The 19,471-nt window shown below is 38.5% G+C and overlaps 1 protein-coding gene across 6 annotated transcripts in view; it reads left to right on the forward strand.

Annotated features, from left to right (window-relative positions):
* Window positions 1-19,471, forward strand: part of SMG1 (SMG1, nonsense mediated mRNA decay associated PI3K related kinase) — a 104,450-nt gene that overhangs the window by 25,824 nt on the left and 59,155 nt on the right. For 4 of the 6 annotated variants that reach the window (XM_021086547.1, XM_021086548.1, XM_021086549.1 and 1 more), the window contains 11 exons: window positions 2,273-2,436; window positions 3,551-3,706; window positions 5,828-5,964; window positions 7,314-7,372; window positions 8,369-8,582; window positions 10,338-10,463; window positions 10,864-10,936; window positions 12,279-12,376; window positions 13,933-14,106; window positions 17,251-17,475; window positions 19,080-19,181. In XM_021086547.1, the coding sequence (XP_020942206.1) occupies window positions 2,273-2,436; window positions 3,551-3,706; window positions 5,828-5,964; window positions 7,314-7,372; window positions 8,369-8,582; window positions 10,338-10,463; window positions 10,864-10,936; window positions 12,279-12,376; window positions 13,933-14,106; window positions 17,251-17,475; window positions 19,080-19,181 (1,528 nt within the window). The remainder of the gene's footprint in view (window positions 1-2,272; window positions 2,437-3,550; window positions 3,707-5,827; window positions 5,965-7,313; window positions 7,373-8,368; window positions 8,583-10,337; window positions 10,464-10,863; window positions 10,937-12,278; window positions 12,377-13,932; window positions 14,107-17,250; window positions 17,476-19,079; window positions 19,182-19,471) is intronic. The other 2 variants (XM_021086552.1, XM_021086551.1) reach the window with 2 other exon arrangements.

Raw genomic sequence — 19,471 nt, forward strand, 5'->3', positions numbered from 1 at the left:
AAAAGATACAAATATTTAACTCTTCATAGTAAGAGTAGTATATGTGATATATAAGCATAATGAAAACTAGAAAATTAGAATATTTTAAGATTTAATATTGATAGATTTCACTTATCTTAATGTTTCAGAATATTTTATTCATTCATTTGCTAACAGCTTACTTTTCCAGGTTGTGTTAGGTGCCATATATACAGACAGGTTCAAAATCTACCAGAGAAGCTCATAAGCTTTTATTTTTAAATTCCCTTTTAGAGATTAATGGCTATGTTATGGTTTATAATAGGTGCTCATTTACTTCGTTATTTTTAGATACATGGAGAATATCATTACATTAATTTAAATAATTCTTATGCTCCATTAGTGGTAAAGGTATTTAAATGCTTATAGACTTAATATACTTAGAAAATATCCTCATACTTTTTTTGTTGAAATTCCATAGATTTTATTTTTTCATATGTTGGAAGTTCTGAGCTTTGTCACCAAGTGAACTCTGAATGTTTGAAGAAGTTACTGCATTATGGAGCCTTAGTTATATGCTTAGTTAGTATGCTTGGGTTATGGTATTTTATCAAGTTCCAGACTGAGAGCCTTTAGGAATAATTTAGACTTGTGCCACTTATATATCCAAGTTTCATTGAACCTATTTGTCTGTATTCTGTATTAACAGTGGTTGCAGTAGGTACAGATCAGGGTGCCTGAGGATATGCAACTTTTCATAGTGTTCTTGTGGGTGAGACAAGGAAAGGACGGTAAACTCTAAATGAAATACATATACAAACCCTGCAGTTATTTTTTTCCACATAGGAAAGGGGTCTGGGGGTTGAGGAACTGCTCTTGCCAGTATCTTTAACTGTTCCAAATAATTTATCGGTGCAGAAGTTTTAGGAAGTATCATAACAGTTTTTTTCCCCCCAGAAGGTTATTCCTCTCAAAAGAAATATCAGTAGCAGAGGAGGCTTTTTCTTGATGTTTTTCATATGCTGCCATAGAGTGATTAGTGTTGTCTTATTTCTTAATACACTATGGTAGATGGTAGGAAGAATAAGGCTCATGAGCAATGGTAAAGCTTAGCTCACCATTTTACCGATGAGGACATGGAGGCGTAGAGCTGATCCTTAGTAAGGATGCTAATTTTACCCTCGGGCTATACCACTTGTTTATTAATATCCAGGGCAATACTTGAATTTTGTTTTTTAATTTTTTAATTTTTTTTTTTGTCTTTTTGCCATTTCTTGGGCTGCTCCCATGGCATATGGAGGTTCCCAGGCTAGGGGTCTAATTGGAGCTGCAGCTGCTGGCCTGCACCAGAGCCACAGCAACGTGGGATCCAAGCTGCATCTTCGACCTACACCACAGCTCATGGCAACTCTGGATCCTTAACCCACTGAGCGAGGCCAGGGGTTGAACCCACAACCTCATGGTTCCTAGTCGGATTTGTTAACCACTGAGCCACGACGGGAACTCCAATACTTGAATTTTAAATAGATTATAGACTCCAACCTTTAGCTTTATTGGATTCCTGATACCTTTTATTTTCCTCTCTTTTTATAATTTTAATAAATATTCTTTGTATAAGGAATCTTCCATGAATTCTTCAGTATTGCCATACATTAAAATCATCTTACTTTGCAGCTAATGTGTTCTTTTCCTTGTGTCCTGTTGAACTTGCTTTCAGATTTCATTCTGTAATTTATTTTCCCACCCAATAGTCAAGTTACAAATTTAGGTGAGAGAGAGTGCCACATTACCATGAGGCAGAACTTTAAAAATAATTTTGGTGACACATTGTCCGTGCCTGGTGTGTTGCCAGTGTTTTTTTTATTTTTGTGACTGGGAAGACTGTAATTTTTCCACTGATTAACCCTCTCTTGGGAGGAGGAGATTTAGGAAGAATTACTCCTTTTATCAAGTCACGTGAAAAGAATCTTGGACCAGGGTGACCAGCTGTCTCTGTATGCCTGGGGCTGAGGAGGTTCCTGGTTCCTGGAACTTGCAGTGCTAAAACCTGGTTAAGTTTTCAGCAAAGCAAGATGAGTTGATCACCCTAATCCTGGTGGTTATATTTCTGAATGAGTCTTTAGAATAGTAGAAGGGGCGGAAAAGCTGGTATTTTGTCCATTGATAATCCCTTCTCAGTTGAAAGACTTCTTCTTAGACGTTGGAGTGCTTATATATAATAGTAATGAGAAGAGAGAGGCTTGTATTAAAAAATTTTTGTTTTGGGTTATCAAAATATTTAAAATTGTAACCTTAAACTCTTCTCTCTTTGCAGAACTGATAGTGCATCAGCCGACCCAGATAATTTAAAATATTCTTCATCCAGAGATAGGGGTGGGTCTTCCTCTTATGGACTGCAACCTTCAAATTCAGCTGTGGTGTCTCGGCAAAGGCACGATGATACCAGAATCCACGCTGACATACAAAATGACGAAAAGGGTATATGTATTTACTTATTGCTAGAGGCATGATTTTGTGTGTTTTGTTTTTTTAAACTACCTTCCTCTCCTTTTCTTCCTCCTTCTCCCCACCTCTCTTTTTCTAATGTGTTTAAATATAATATAAACACAGTGCTATTTTGTTTGTTTGATTTTTAGAGCCGCACCTATGGCATATGGAGATGCCCAGGCTAGGGGTCCAATTGGAGCTGGAGCTGTAGCCACTGGCCTACACCACAGCCACAGCAACGCTAGATCCGAGCTCTCTGCGACCTACACCACAGCTTACGGCAACACCGGATCTTAAACCCACTGAGCGAGGCCAGGGCTCCAGCCTGCAACCTCATGGTTCCTAGGTGGATTCATTTCTACTTTGCTGTGACAGAAACTCCCACAGTGCTATTTTTGAAACTTCATAAGTTTGTCCTCTTTTTTTTTTTTTTTTTTTTTTTTTTTTTTTTTTTGTCTTTTGTCTTTTGTCTTTTTCGTTGTTGTTGTTGTTGTTATTGTTGCTATTTCTTGGGCCGCTTCCGCGGCATATGGAGGTTCCCAGGCTAGGGGTTGAATCAGAGCTGTAGCCACCGGCCTACACCAGAGCCACAGCAATGCGGGATCCGAGCCGCGTCTGCAATCTACACCACAGCTCACGGCAACGCCGGATCCTTAACCCACTGAGCAAGGGCAGGGATTGAACCCGCAACCTCATGGTTCCTAGTCGGATTCGTTAACCACTGCGCCACGACGGGAACTCCAAGTTTGTCCTCTTAATTGAAGTTTTAAATGTTCTTTTTATACATATAGTACATAAATGCAGTTTCCTTGCCTCTCTCCCCTTGCCCCCTCATCCGATACAATATCATCACTAAAGCTGAAGTCTTTTCCTGACTACTGTCTCTCCTCTAGACTTCTAAAACATTTTAAGTGCAAAATCTGAGTTAGTTTCCATTTTTCTTATCTTCCATTGAAGATAAAAAATCAACGCATGCATGACAGGGAAAGAGTAGAAGCAAAGGCTGGTTGAGCTACGGAATAGGTCATAAAAACCTGAACTGTCAGGGATTCATTGATTGAAACAAAGAGCCCTGTTGAAATAATGTAAATGTTGCTGTTTTTAGGTGGCTACAGTGTCAATGGAGGATCTGGGGAAAATACTTATGGTCGGAAGTCGTTGGGGCAAGAGCTGAGGGTTAACAATGTGACCAGCCCTGAGTTCACCAGTATTCAGCATGGCAGTCGTGCGTTAGCCATCAAAGACATGAGGAAATCACAGGGTAAGGCTGAGCAAACCGGGCACAATCACACATGCCTCCACTGAGCCTGCTCCTGAATGCCTCATTTTGTACCAATCCCTTGCCCGTGCGTGAGTCGGGTAGCTTACTTGGAGTTGAAAAATATGTGCAGGTGATAATTGTTAGCGTTCCTTTTCCTGTGAACTCTTTTCCCAGCACAAAGTCCACAAGAAGGGTTTTTCTTTCTTCTGGCAAGCGGAAGTTCCTGGGCCAGGATTTGAACCTGCACCACAGCAGTGATAGTGCTGGATCCTTAACCCACTAGGCCAACAGGGCACTCCAAAAAAGGTCTTTTAATACTTTTAAAAAGAGAATTCTCTTAAAATAAGATTAGAAGACTGGGTAGGATTTTTAAAGAAGAGATTTTCCTGATTATACTATACTGAATGCATAGTGTATGGTGAGGTCTTACTGCAGCAAGCTCTTGAGCTCTAGTGTGAGAGTATGGGTGTGCATGGAGTGGGTCCTTTTCTAAAGTTAAATGCAGTTACTGCTTCGTGCTTTGTAATACAGGCCTCACTGTGTAGGTAAAGTGCCTCAAAATTCATAGGATTAGAGGTAATGATGATCATTTTTTTTCTAAAAGAGACATTTATTTTATTGTTAAAACTGATTAAGAAATCAAGATCTCTGATTTATACACTTTGGTTGGATGTAATTACTCTGGACATTTTGCTTATGACCATTTTTTTCCCAGTAAGGGGTATGTGTGTGTGTATTGTGTTATCTTGGTGAGCATAATTGTGTATATAAGGGTTTGTTTTGTTTTGTTTTGGTCTTTTTGCCTTTTTCTTGAGCTGCTCCCATGGCATATGGAGGTTCCCAGGCTAGGGGTCCCATCGGAGCTGTAGCCACCGGCCTACGCCAGAGCCACAGCAACGCGGGATCCGAGCCGCATCTGCAACCTACACCACAGCTCACGGCAACGCCGGATCGTTAACCCACTGAGCAAGGGCAGGGACCGAACCCGCAACCTCATGGTTCCTAGTCGGATTCGTTAACCACTGTGCCACAACGGGAACTCCTGTAAGGGGTTTTTTTGCATCTAGTTTTAAAAAATAATTTAGATAAATTTCCTGAAATAGAATGACCTAGTCAAAGGCTATACTCTTCTTTAAAAGTATTTGAAATCTTAGGTTTTCAGGTATGATAGAGTTAAAACTGACTTAGTCTAGTTTCTCCTTGCAAGCTCGGAGTTAGCAGCTTGCTAGTGGGCAGAATTGTAGATAGAGCCTGGATGTCCTGACTAGTAACCTAAAGACATTTTTAGCAGTCATTTTACTGAAATACTGTATAGGATAGGGATTGTTGAAAACCCTATTCCTTCTCTCAGATGTTGTAATTTCTTTTATTATCCAATTTTCCTTTTATTCATTAGAAATGAAATTCAGGCCCTTTAATGTGGTTTTATGTTAACGTACATTGGTTATGATAAATAGCAGAGCTGAAAATTTAAAAAGAAAAATCTAGTGCTTAAAATCTTTATTAGTAGTATTCAACATTGTTTGAGCATTCCTCCTTGTTCTTGTCATTAAAAAAGAGAAGACAAGTTTTGATTTGCCACTTTCCTAGGGCTCGCATGCCTCGTACGTGATAGGTGGTAATAAGACATTTGTTAAACCGAATGTGTGATTGCAGTGCACCAAAACTTTGTCTCAAGAAAATGATGGCCATGTGAACAGGAGGCTCCCCTCCAGTGGGAGCCCTGAGGGAGAAATAGAAACATAATGTCTGTTTCTGCCTGATAGAGACTTTAACCGTGACCTGTAGCCTTTCTTAGCTATAACCATGCTCTTTACCTGGATGTTGAAAACGGCTTGGAACCGATCCAAAGACAATAATTTCTAAGCCTTTCTTTTTTCTTTCTCAGTTGGTCATCTGAAATGAGATGTTTTCGTAGGTTTATCTTTTTTGAGATTCTGCTGTGTGCCTGGCCATCTGCTGGCGCTGGGTTTGTAATGATGAACAGAGGTATTACAGGACCTGCATTCATTGAGCTTTTATTGTCTGCTGGACTGTGATTTTTAATATACTTTAAAATATTTGGGCTGTAAAGTTTCTATGTTGATTCATACTCAGTGGATACAATGTTTATATTCACAGAGCGATCGATGTCTTATTCTGATGAGTCTCGACTGTCGAATCTTCTTCGGAGGATCACCCGGGAAGACGACAGAGACCGAAGACTGGCTACTGTAAAGCAGTTGAAAGAGTTTATTCAGCAACCAGAAAATAAGCTGGTCAGTATAGTATGTTTGGAAATGTCGATAAGTTTTGTGTTTCCATATTACAGTAGATAATGTTATCTGGAGTGGTTTAAGAAGAGAAAAGGTTTGCTTATAAGGAAAATAATAGGGATTCCTTACTCCAGGTTAATTTAGCCCATATTATGATAGTTTAGAACTTAATGTAATTTATCTACAAACATTGAAACTACATTGGTTCCTTCTGCAATAAAGTGCTTTTACCTTTCATGCATTTATTCTTTTGTCCTCAGAATTTTTTTTTTTTGTGTGTGTGTGTGTGTTCCAGGACAGAATATCTCTTTGTTTTTCATATGTGAATATGGGGTAGAGGGTAACATATTTTGTTGAAGGTTAATTTTGGTCTGGTGGCCAGGGCTAAATAAATGGAAAAACCCTTTAAAGAACAAAGTACGGGAGAAGGGAGTTCCCGTTGTGGCTCAGCGGAAATGAATCTGACTAGTATCCATAAGGACACAGGTTTGATCCTTGGCCTTGCTCAGTGGGTTAAGGATCTGGCATTGCTGTGAGCTGTGGTGTAGATCACAGATGTGGCTCCGATCCCCCATTGCTGTGGCTGTGGCTGTGGCTGTGGCTGGCGACTACAGCTCTGATTAGACCCCTAGCCTGGGAACCTCCATATGCTGCCAGTGCAGCCCTAAAATGACAAAAAAAAAAAAAAAAGAACAAAGTACAGGAGCAGTTAAAAATTTCTTTCTCCTCTAGTAATTCTCCTAAAGTTAAATTAAGAACTTGCTATAGATCAGGAGAAAATTAATGAAAATAGTATGGTGAGTCAAATGAACATTTGGTTCAGCAAAGCGTCCTCCAACCCTCCCCCCATTTTATTATGAAAAATTTCAAATACACAGCAATCTGAAAGATTTTTACAGTGACTGTTATAGCATCTAAATTCTGCAGTCAACACTTTTCCATATTGATTTATCATATATATCTCTACCTCTTTACCCATCAATCCATTAAAAAAAAAAAGTGCATTTCAGGAGTTCCCTGGTGGCTCAGTGGATTAAAGATCCAGTGTTGTCACTACTATGGCTAGGGTCACTGCTTTGTGTGGCTCGGGTTTGATCCCTGGCTCAGGAATTTATGCATGCTGCAGCTGCAAACCCCTTCCTTCCAAAATGCATTTCAGAGTACATAAAACAAGTATTTTTAGTTTATTTTTTTCATTGATTATCATGGCTATATATTTCTTATGGATAAATTTCTTTAAGAGTATGAAAGGAAACTTATGGTACACCTGATACTGCTAATTGGGGCCTGAGAATAAGAAGAAAAGTAAGGTGCTGTCTAGTTATAACTAATGTGTGTTTTTTTTTTTTAAGGTACTAGTTAAACAATTGGATAATATCTTGGCTGCTGTACATGATGTGCTTAATGAAAGGTAAGAGACTAATTTAATTTAAAAACTAAAATATATTTTTAGAAATTATTAAAATGTATACAAGTAGATAAAAACCCATTGGTTTCATTTATGAACATCTTTTTAACGCTTCACTGGGTTCTCTTTATTTGTGTTAAATTATTTATACATTAATTGCCACTGAATACAAGTGGAATCCACTTGAAAGGGAGAGTCATTCCTTTTTTTTTTTTTTTTTAATTTGTCAACATGAATGAATAATTGAGCGTTGATGTAGAATGACATGAACTCTTAATGCGAGCCTGAGTGAATGCTATTAACTTGGTAAACTAGAGCATTTTGAAACTGCTTAGAGAGTAGAGGTGAAAGGGAACTTCCTTCTTGGGGCAACAGTGGCTTCAAGCCATCTGTCCTCCAAGGCTACTGGGGGGTCTCCAAAGCTGTGCGGTCATTTCTTTGTATGGTGATTCCCAAAGAATTGTAGTGTTGGAAAGCATCCAAAAACTCATCTCTGCAGATCACGAACTTTACTGCTTTTTGATGGTTTGATTTTCTGTTGTTACTCATTAATATTATACTTAAATCAGTGTTGATACCCTTTTAAGTTTACTGTGTTTAACTATTACCGTTTCCTATTTTATAGTCCCTATATACTGGATATGACATAGTATATAATTATATAAAGTGTTTCATCTGGTCATTTGTTGCTGCCCTTTTCTGTGACTCAGTGTAGTTTGAGATGGAATTTGAGGCATGAATTTTAGTATTTTTAGACTTTCTTTACTGTTTGTAAATAATTGATTCTATAAAAGAAAATCTACAGTGTAACAGATACTTTTGGCACTGCAGGATAGAGAGAGACTACTTAAGGGGATAAAATTTCAGCCTTTGGTGTAGTTGAACAGAAATTTAATAATCATTTAGACATTCTATTGTAAGATGTGTCATTCTTGTCATCTTTGACAGCTTAAGCTTTTTGTGTTTTGTTTGTTTTGTTTACAATTAAAAAAAAAACAGTAGCAAATTGCTTCAGGAGTTGAGACAGGAGGGAGCTTGCTGTCTTGGCCTTCTTTGTGCTTCTCTGAGCTATGAGGCCGAGAAGATCTTCAAATGGATTTTTAGCAAATTTAGCTCATCTGCAAAAGATGAAGTGAAACTTCTCTACTTATGTGCCACCTACAAAGCACTAGAGACTGTAGGAGAAAAGAAAGCCTTTTCATCTGTAATGCAGGTAAGAGTGAGGGGAGGATGGGGGGACTGATGATGTACTTGGGAAGAATGTTGTCCTTAACACACACAGATCCTTATGGGGGAGCTTGGGAAAGGAAACTTAGAGTAGGGGTTATCTACTGATAAGTACATTGATGTAAATAAAATTCTGCTTTCTGAATTTGAGTAAAGGATATACATTAAAGGTAGATTTAAAATAAGTGGGGTGTTTTTTTTGGTCTTTTTGTTTGTTTGTTTAGGGCTGCACTCGTGGCATATGGAGATTCCCAGGCTAGGGGGTCAAATCAGAGCTATTCCATCTGCCTACACCATAGCTCATGGCAACTCCTGACCTCCTTAACTCAGTGAGGTCAGGAGTCAAACCTGCGTGCTCATGGATACTAGTCAGGTTCATTTCCACTGAGCCACAATGGGAACTCCCACATACATCTTTTATATTATGAACATTTCCCCAAGTATTTATTTGAAGAAATTTCAAATCCATAGGAAAACAGATGGGCCAAAACAGTGAACACCCGTATATCTTGGCAGATCTGTCACTTGTTAACATTTTGCTGTAGTAGTTATTTCGATACATACTCATACCAGTGATTTTTTTTGTTGAATCATTTGAAAGTAAATTACACACATCTCCCTTTGTAATTAATGAGTAATCTGGACATGATACCGTGAGAACTTCTGAATAGCCTGTTTTTTTCATGGTATTTTGCTTGATTTTAGCATCCATTCATATTCTGTACCTTGCATAGATGACGGCATAGGCTGTTTGAAAGTGGTGGTTTTCTAGTTCTAGCATTTCTTCTGTATTTGTAGCGTTCTTTTGTAAAGAAGAGCTTTCCTTTTAGGGAAAAAATGGGTTTTTAACAGCTGCAAAATATTCGATAAGTAGTATGCCACATATTTATTTTTAAAATATATGTATATTTAATGGTAACATGAGCCTCTGTGTCATTCATGTGTTGGGGTCATTCTAATCTTTAAATCATTCCAATTTGAAGTAAGTACTAATATCTTAAACTATAGATTGTACAACATTTGCTCTGTATTTTGAATTGGAAAATATCCTGGTATTTTTTTTTTTTTTTTTTTTTTTTTTGCTTTTTTTTTAAGGTTTCACTTGAGGCATATGGAAGTTCCCAGGCTAGGGGTCTAATTGTATCTAGAGCTGCTGGCCTACACCACAGCCACAGCAGCACCAGACCCTAGCTGCATCTGTAACCTACACCACAGCTCATGGCAACGCCAGGTCTTTAACCCACTGAGCAAGGCCAGGGATTGAACCCGTACCCTCTTGGATCCTAGTCAGGCTTGTTACCACTAAGCCACGTCAGGAACTCCCAATATCCTGGTACTTTAAAGACAAGTTTCCCAAGCACATTTTAGTTTTTGTACTTGACATTTTAATCACAGCCATGGTATTGAAGAGGGCACTTAGGAATAATGTTAACAGACATTAAAGAAGGGAAAAACAGTGTTTATTTTCAGCCTAATATCTTAGTGGTTTGAAATGTTTTCTTTTTTTCTGTTGCACCCATGTTTCCAGCAGTGGCCACAGCAGTGACCCAAACCACAGCAGTGACGATGCTAGATCCTTAACCTACTAGGCCATTAGGGAGATCCTAACTAAAACTATAGGATTTATTTTCTTTGATTCATAATCAGTTATATATATAGTTCCTAGTAAATAATAAACCTAATGTATTCATTTCTCTCGTTTTGATTGAATGTTCACGGTTTGTAACTTTTGTTTTTTTAGCTTGTAATGACCAGCCTGCAGTCCATTCTTGAAAATGTGGATACACCAGAATTACTTTGCAAATGTGTTAAGTGCATTCTTTTGGTAGCTCGATGTTACCCTCATATTTTCAGCACTAATTTTAGGGTGAGTTCCCCAACCCTCTCTTTTCAGATGATGGGGTTAGAGAGATTGGTTGCATATATGAGGACCTGGGGAGTTAGAAAACAAAAGCTTCTGCTGCTTTGAATATAATCAGTTTTAAGGTCCAGGATTGAATGATGCAATAATACAGTTTTCATTTTAAAAAAAAGTACCACCTGTACTTAAACTAATCTCTTAAAATAGTTAAAGAAAGAGATAGCGTTTCATCAGTGTCTTAAATGAAGTTCCATTATTCTCTTGCCCCCCCCCCCTTAAGTTTTTATACTGTCAGGTAGGTAGGCTGTAAGATGCTCTTTCTAGGATCTCTTAACTGTGAAATGGTCCACAGATGGAACAGTAGTAAAGCCTTAAAATGACTAATCTCCTCTTTGTCTCCATCCAGGATACAGTTGATATATTAGTCGGATGGCATATAGATCATACTCAGAAGCCTTCCCTCACACAGCAGGTGTCTGGTGAGTTGTTCAGCACATGTCAGTCATTTAAATATTGTGGTAAGGGGTGCTGGTCTCACAAAGACCAGCTGTTAATACTGCTTCTTTGATATTGAAAGAAAAAGAATTCCTTCAGAGATATATTTTGGTGAATATTACTTGTTAGCTAAATTTATCTTTTCAAAGCAAAAAGGGAGAGTGAGTATAGTTTGTAATGTTGCACCTGTGAGTAAGGATTTTATCTCCAGTCGTTTCTTGTGTGCACTCCTAGGAAGAGATAATGGCAATACTCTGAAGTGTAGGATGAAAGATTCTGGATATTTGTGATTTATTATTTTTCTAGTGATTTCAAAACAAACAAATGGATTAATTTGGAGGATTGTCATAAACGATAAAGAAAAAATTTTTTTACCAGTTCATGACTCACTTGTATGACTTGGAAATTTCAGCTTATTCCAGGTGCTATAGTTTCTTGTAGCTTATTTGATGCAGTAAACTTTTGAAATTAAGATATACGGGTGAGAATAGTTCTCTCACTTCCACTGGTAAGTGGTGCCATTTCTCCCAAGGAGATGAATGTATACTTTTGGTGGCCAGAGGCGAAAGCCATGGTAGTTGTGGATTGGGGCATTTTAGTCTAAGCCATGTTAGTAGTGACAGTATGCTGTTAAATCTACAAAAAAAGAAAAATAAGGATGTGAAATTGTATTTTAATTTCTGGAGAATTTTCATTTCTGTGGTGTTGAGAGGTAGTGGGTTTATCAGTATATTTGACAGTTTATAGTTATAATATTTTCTGATGTGTAGGGCATGTTTCAAGAGTAGGCAACATGGAGTTCCCATCATGGCTCAGTGGAAACGAATCTGTCTAGCATCCATGAGGATGCACGTTTCATCCCTGGCCTTGCTCAGTGGGTTAAGGATCTGCGTTGCTGTGAGCTGTGATGTAGGTTGTAGATGCAGCTTGGATCCCAAGTTGCTGTGGCTGTGGTGTAGGCCAGCACCTACGGCTCTGATTTGACCCCTAGCCTGGGAACCTGCATATGCTGCTGGTGCAGCCCTAAAAAGACCAAAAAAAAAAAAAAAAGAGTAGGCAATTTGAAAACTTAGATACCTTTATAGAAGTAAGTCTCTTACATATTTTTTTAAACTTGGACTTTAAAATTTTTTCCTCTCTCACAAGCATCCTATCTTAATAAATCTATTTCTTGCCAAAAAAAAAAAAAGAGAGAGAGAGAGAGAGCTTCTGTGCCTGCCCGCTTGCATTTCTCACAAGCATCCTATACTAATAAATCTATTTCTTGCCTAAAAAAATAAAATAAAAATTTTTCCTACCCTTTAAAATTTCTTATCCGATTCCTAGGGTGGTTGCAGAGTTTGGAGCCATTCTGGGTAGCTGATCTTGCATTTTCTACCACTCTTCTTGGTCAGTTTCTAGAGGACATGGAGGCATATGCTGAGGTGAGTACTTTTTAAGTAATTTCTTAGGATTTTAGTTAAGAAAAAGGCAAAAATAAAAATAATTCAGATCATTTGACATTTAAGCAAAAATTACAAGAGCATTGCAATATTTAATTTTTTTGAAGATGTTTTTAAGTTATATCTGAATTACCGGAGAGAGGGAAAAATTGCAGGCCTCATTTCCCAATGCTTGAAAATAATCTTGGTAGCTGATAGTTTTCTGAAGATATTTTCTTCAGTTGTGGTTCACTCTTTTTTTTGTTTTTTTTTTTGGTTATAAAGAAGGTGAATTGATGTCATATAAAAGCCCCTGCAGTCTCTCTTCTTACTTCTATTGGCGATCTTAGATCATGCTTCAGAGGACAGGCTTGGCTTCAGCCACCTTTTGAGTATAGCAGCTTCAAGAGTGTGACTGGAGTCTCTGTTGTTGCTGCTTGGATTTCTTGGCCATCATCACGGCCATGTCTGAATCTCTTAGTGTTACCTACACTAAGTAATTAGCTTAATACTTCTTTGGTGGTCTAGGCTTCCATAAAGATTTAGCTTTATCTTTTTTTTTTTTTTTTTTACATTTTAGGGTCACACCCATGGCATATGGAGGTCCCCAGGCTAGGAGTCCAATTGGAGCTACAGCTGCTGGCCTACACCAGAGCCACAGCAGCACAGGATCCGAGCCACATCTGCGACTTACACCACAGCTCATAGCAATGCCGGATCCTTAACCCACTGAGCCAGGCCAAGGATTGAACCCGCAGCTTCATGGTTCCTAGTCGGATTTGTTTCCGATGTGCCATGACCAGAACTCCAGCTTTATCTTTTCTTTATACTTTTGCTTTTTTCCAGCAAACAAGTCACTATTTCCAACGGTACCAGTCTGTTTGCTTCCTTTCAGAGAAAAATGAGGAAATAGTTTGCTGACACATATTCTTTTGCTTATGCAAAACACCTAGAATGGCTTGATTCCTAGCCCACCTGCTTTTCATAAGCCACTCATTCAAGTTTGCAGAGATCTAATTCTCTTTGATTGTTTGATGCTACGCCATGTTTTGCTTATATTTTCCTTTGAGTATATCTAATTTTCTCGACTAGATTATAAATCTGTAGGCCTTATAAGATCTTAAAATCCCCCCACCCCAATCCCCCTTGATCTTCATGTGCATAATATTGGCTTAACTAATTGTTGAATTCAGAGGCTTACAAAATACCTGGAAGGAGATTTTAGCAAAGCCCAATTCAGGAATGGCAAAAATTCCCTGGCTCTATTTATACATGTATAATATAACTATAGTTTACATAGTAGAATTTATTTTCTTCTCAGTACCTATCTGAGTTGGTATAAGAGGTTATTTCCTTAACTGTTGAGGTTAAAATTGGCTTATTTAAATAATTAGAGAAGTAAAACCCACTTTTTATTTATATCCCCTTTTCCTTTTCTCATAGGCCTCTTCATTTGTAAAATTCTATTATAAAGCGAATTGATTTAAAAATTGGGAGTTCCTTTTTGTTTGTTTTGTAAACAATTTTCCTACTTAAGAATGCTGTAAATTCACATCTAGGACCTCAGCCATGTGGCCTCCGGGGAGTCAGTGGATGAAGACGTTCCTCCTCCGTCAGTGTCCTTACCAAAGCTGGCAGCTCTCCTCCGGGTATTCAGTACTGTGGTGAGAAGCATTGGGGAACGTTTCAGCCCAATTCGGGGTCCTCCAATTACAGAGGCATATGTAACAGATGTAAGTTTAGTAGTCTTTAGTATCAGTCAACAAAAATGACTTTTTATTTTAAATGCTTCTCTTTACCTAGTGAACTGTGTTTTTAACCCTTCGTTTGTTTAGCATATGTGTATGTGTCTGCTTATTTTCTTAAATAACCAGAAAAGTAGGGAATTCTATATCCCACTCCCGTTCAGCCCCCCCCCCATGAAGAAAAGTATACTGTGAAATTTTAAATGTCCGTGAACTTCTTTTAGGAGATTATTGTTTTCTTTTTTTTTTCTTTTTCTTTTATTTTTGGTCTTTTTGCCATTTCTTGGGCTGCACCTGCGGCATATGGAGTTTCTCAGGCTAGGGGTCGAATCGGAGCTGTAACTACCGACCTACACCAGAGCCACAGCAACACTGAATCCAAGCCGAGTCTGCAACCTCTACCGCAGCTCACGGCAACACTGAATCCTTAACCCACTGAGCAAGGCCAGGGATCGACCGAAACCTCATGGTTCCTAGTTGGATTCATTAACCACTGAGCCATGACAGGAACTCCTTTTTTTGCTTTATATGGAGGCATATGGAAGTTCCCAGGCTAGGGGTCGAATTGGAGCTGCACTGCCAGCCTACACCACAGCCACAGCAACCCAGGATCTGAGCCACGTGTGCAACCTACACCATAGCTCACAGCAATGCCAGATCCTTAACCCACTGATCGAGGCCAGGGATCGAACCCTCATCCTCATGGATCCTAGTTGGGTTCGTTACCACTGAGCCGTGATGGGAACTTCCTTGTTTTCTTCCTTCTTCCCTCCCTTCCTTCCTTTTTTTTTTTTTTGTCACCCTGCAGCATACGGAGTTCTCAAGCCAGGGATCTGATCTGAGCCGACATAACACCACAGCTGTGGCAATGCTGCATCCTTAACCCACTGTGCCTGGCTGGTGATCAAACCTGCATCCCAGTGTTTCAGAGATGCACCAATCCTGTTTTACCTTAGCAGGAATTCCTCTTTTAGGAGATTTTTTTGTAGGTGCATTCATTCTTATTTTTAACACATAATGCTAAAGTCTTAGGCTTTAGTTTTTTAATAATAAGTTTTGCTTTAAAATTGTGTTTCCTTTTAATTTTTCTCCTTTTGGTTTATAAGTGAATAGTCTATTTCATTTATAGAGAAAGCCTCGAAAAGTACTTTTCTTAGGCGTTCCCTTGTGATGCAGCAGGTCATTGGGTTGTCACTGCAATGGCTCAGGTCGCTGGTGTGGCGCAGTTTCAGTTCCTGGCTGGGGAACGTCTGCAAGTGCAGCCCAAAAAAAAAAAAAAAAAGGAAAGGAATTTTCTCTAAGCATGTCAAGATGAAATAACTTGACAGCCTGTCATCAAAGGATATAAAGGTATAAGGACTTCAGATATATAGAACATCTGTAGTAGTGGGAGACCAATTAATAAGAGGTAGCTAGATTGTAGCATGGCAGCAGCCCTGGACATGAGCTGCACTGGATTACAGTCCAGTGAGTGGTTCAGTGTAACAGACATGAGAATTGAACCCCTGTGATTATACTCTGCTTGAATTAGAAGGGAGAAACCTGCGTGATTAAATTCTTTAAAGATTTAACCTGAATGATTAAAATTTTATTGTTAGTGTAAAATTTTACCTTTGATGATCATGCACTTCTGTTGAACATATTGCTAGATAAAATAGGGCATTAATTATCTCTTGGTAAGTTAATTGTGTATTTGACAAGAAATGTCAGATCCTGAAGATAATTTTTTAAAACCAGCATGTTGATGTTTTAAAACTGATCAAAGTGATTTTTTTTTTTTTTTTGTCTTTTTGCCTTTTCTTGGGCTGCTCCCACAGCATATGGAGGTTCCCAGGTTAGGGGTCGAATTGGAGCTGTAGCCACCGGCCTACGCCAGAGCCGCAGCAACGCAGGATCCAAGCCTCGTCTGCTACCCGCACCACAGCTCACGGCAACGCCAGATCCTTAACCCACTGAGCAAGGGCAGGGATCGAACCCGCAACCTCATGGTTCCCAGTCGGATTCGTTAACCACTGCGCCACGACAGGAACTCCTAAAACTGATCAGAGTGATTTAAAGTATCTTATTGTTACTGTCTAAAAGGTGATTGATGACTTCATCAGTGTTGAAATAAAAGCACTTAACCTGGATGTAAAACAAAAAGACAAGAATGTATCCTTTTTTTTTTTTTTTTTTGTCTTTTTGTCTTTTCTATGGCCACACCCGTGGCATATGGAGATTCCCAGGCCAGGAGTCCAGTTGGAGCTGTAGCTACAGCCACAGCTCATGGCAACACTGGGTCCTTAACCCACTGAGTGAGGTCAAGGATCGAACCCACAACCTCATGGTTCCTAGTCACATTCGTTCCCCTGTGCCACGACAGGAACTCCATAAATGCACTTTTTATAAAGGTCTTTTAGGTTTTGCCAAAAACTGTCTTTTAGGTCCTTTAAACCTATATATAGGTTTTAAAAATATACCAAAAACCTATATGTAGTAGTTGAATGTTACAGGAAATTTTGGTAAATATTCTTTGATATCAACTTGTTCTTTCCTCTTATTTTTATTAGAAAATTAATGTTGACTACTATAGTTTAGTGGGTTTTGGTTGGAAATGATATGATTTTTATAAGCTTTAAATAGGTATTATATGTTATGAATGGTAATATTTATCTTTACAAAGAAACCATCAATATGTGAACTTTCATAAGCTGTCCCGATATTTAGTTTAAAAAAATTGATTAAAAGTCCACTTAATGGATTATGGAAAGTTATTCTCATGGCAGGTTATTCCCATGCTGTTAATACGTTAATATGTTTCTGGTATATTTCATGACTATTATAAAAGATTTTGAACTTCAGCCTTTTAGTGACTTTGGTGGGGGAAGAAGAATTGGGTGTAAGGGAAAGAGAGGATGACAGATTTCATTGCCTGTCACAGTAGTACTTTAGAATTCTTTAGGCAAGATCTTTCTTATGTATTGTACCAAAGATACCCTTATTATTCAGCCACTGAGAACTAGAATATTAAGAGACTGTTGGCAAGGCAGACAGTTAATTTTCAGTTGAAACTGCATTAAATAGAAAATATTTTCTTGCTCTGTGGAGGAATATGAGTTTTTTTAAAAGGCTGCTTGTTTTCCCTATTTACAGGTTCTGTACAGAGTAATGAGATGTGTGACGGCTGCAAACCAGGTGTTTTTTTCTGAGGCTGTGTTGACAGCTGCTAATGAGTGTGTTGGTGTTTTGCTCGGCAGCTTGGATCCTAGCATGACTATACATTGTGACATGGTCATTACATATGGATTAGATCAGCTGGAGAATTGCCAGACTTGTGGTACAGATTATATCATCTCAGTCTTGAATTTACTCACATTGGTATGTGAATTCTTTTTTGTTGCATTTTAATGTGTTTATTCAGGCCCTTAAATTGTTTGGGTTTGATTTTTCTTTTTTTGCCTTAATTAGTCTTATTTATATAATCTAGTTTGCTTTTGCTGTAGTATCTATTTACTTTTAGTGTTTGGTAGCTCATTTCAGTGTGGCTCCCCCCCCCCCCAACTCTTTTTAGGGCCACACCCGCAGCATATGGAAGTTCCCAGGCTAGAGGTCAAATCATAATGCTGAACATTGCTGCCATTGTTAGACTTCCCTTTGCCAATGTAAAAAATAGCCATGTTTAAGTGTAAATACAGGAGTTCTGTGGTGAATCAGCTGTAATGAACCCGACTAGTACCCATGAGGATTCGGGTTTGATCCCTGGCCCCACTCAGTGGGTTAAGGATCCTGCCTTGCCATGAGCTGTGGTGTAGGTTGCAATTATGGCTCGAATCTGGCATTGCTGTGGCTGTGGCGTAGGCCTGCAGCTGCAGCTCCCATTCAATGCCTAGCCTGGGAACTTCCATATGCCACAGGTGCAGCCCTAAAAAGACAAAAAACGTGTAAATACTTGTATCCTATTTTGGTATCTAAACATTTTAATGTTGTAATGTTAAGACCTGAAAATATAGTTTATATGTATTATTTTTTTTCTCTAATAGATATTTTTCAGAGCAGTTTTTTTGGTTTACAGGAAAAAAAGAGTTACCATATAATCTCTCACCCCCAGTAGTATCCTCTATTATTATTAATATCTTGCTTTAGTGTGGTACATTCATTACAACTGATGAGACAAATTGACTTTTTCTTTTTTGGCCACCCTGTAGCATATGGAGTTCCCAGGCCAGGGATCAGATCCAATCCACAGTTGCGACCTATGCCCCAGCTTCAGGAACTCAAATCCTTAAACCACTGTGCTGGGCCGGGGATCCAGTCTGCGTCCCAGTGCCCTGAGATGCTGCCAATCCTGTTGTGCCACAGCAGGAACTCCAACACAGTATTATTAACTCAAGTCCATAGTACTCTAGGGTTTACCTTGTATTGTACATTCTGTGGGTTTTGGCAAGTGTATAATGCCATGTATTCACCATTACAATATTTTATGGAAGGGTTTCACTGCCCTAAAAATCTCTTATGTTCTACCTCTTCTCACCCCTCTAATGGCTGGCACCCACTGATTTTTTACCATCTGCATTGTTTTGTCTTTTTTACTTAAAAAAAATTTTTTTTTGTCTTTTTTAGGGCCACACCTACCGCATGTGGAGGTTCCCAGGCTAGGGGTCGAATAGGAGCTGTAGCCGCTGGCCTTCACCACAGCCTCAGCAACACCAGATCTGAGCTGCGTCTGTGACCTACACCACAGCTCACAGCAACCCAAGATTCTTATCTCACTGTGCAAGGCCAGGGATTGATTTATAGTAGTCAGATTCTTATCCACTGAGCCCCATCGGGAGCTCATGTTTTGCCTTTTTCAGAATGTCATATAGTTAGAATTATACAGTACGTAGCCTTTTCACATTGGTTTTTTTCACTTAGCAATATGCATTTAAGGTTCATCCATGTTCTTTTGTGAATTGATAGCTTGTTTTATTTTATTCTTTTAGATTGTTGAACAGATAAATACAAAATTGCCTTCATCATTTGTAGAAAAACTATTTATACCATCATCTAAACTACTATTTTTGCGTTATCATAAAGAAAAAGAGGTAAGTGATACCATTATTCAGACTTTTAAGAACTTAAGTCATTGAGGAGTTTGATTCATGCTGCGTAGTATGCTACACAAATGAAGTTGAAATGGTAAGTAGTTGATTTAGAATATAGAAATTATAATGATTCACTTAATACTTGTTGATTGTCATATTGTATACCTTGATGAACGATGTGCAGATAGTTTTTTTGGATTTTCATCATTTGTTTTTACAAAAATACTTGTTTGACTTTTATGAATGCAGAAATACTGTGTATGTAGCAAATAAAACTTCCTCAGTAGCTT

The sequence above is a fragment of the Sus scrofa genome, chromosome 3, assembly GCF_000003025.6.
Source record: "Sus scrofa isolate TJ Tabasco breed Duroc chromosome 3, Sscrofa11.1, whole genome shotgun sequence".
In the NCBI taxonomy this organism is placed as follows: domain Eukaryota; kingdom Metazoa; phylum Chordata; class Mammalia; order Artiodactyla; family Suidae; genus Sus; species Sus scrofa.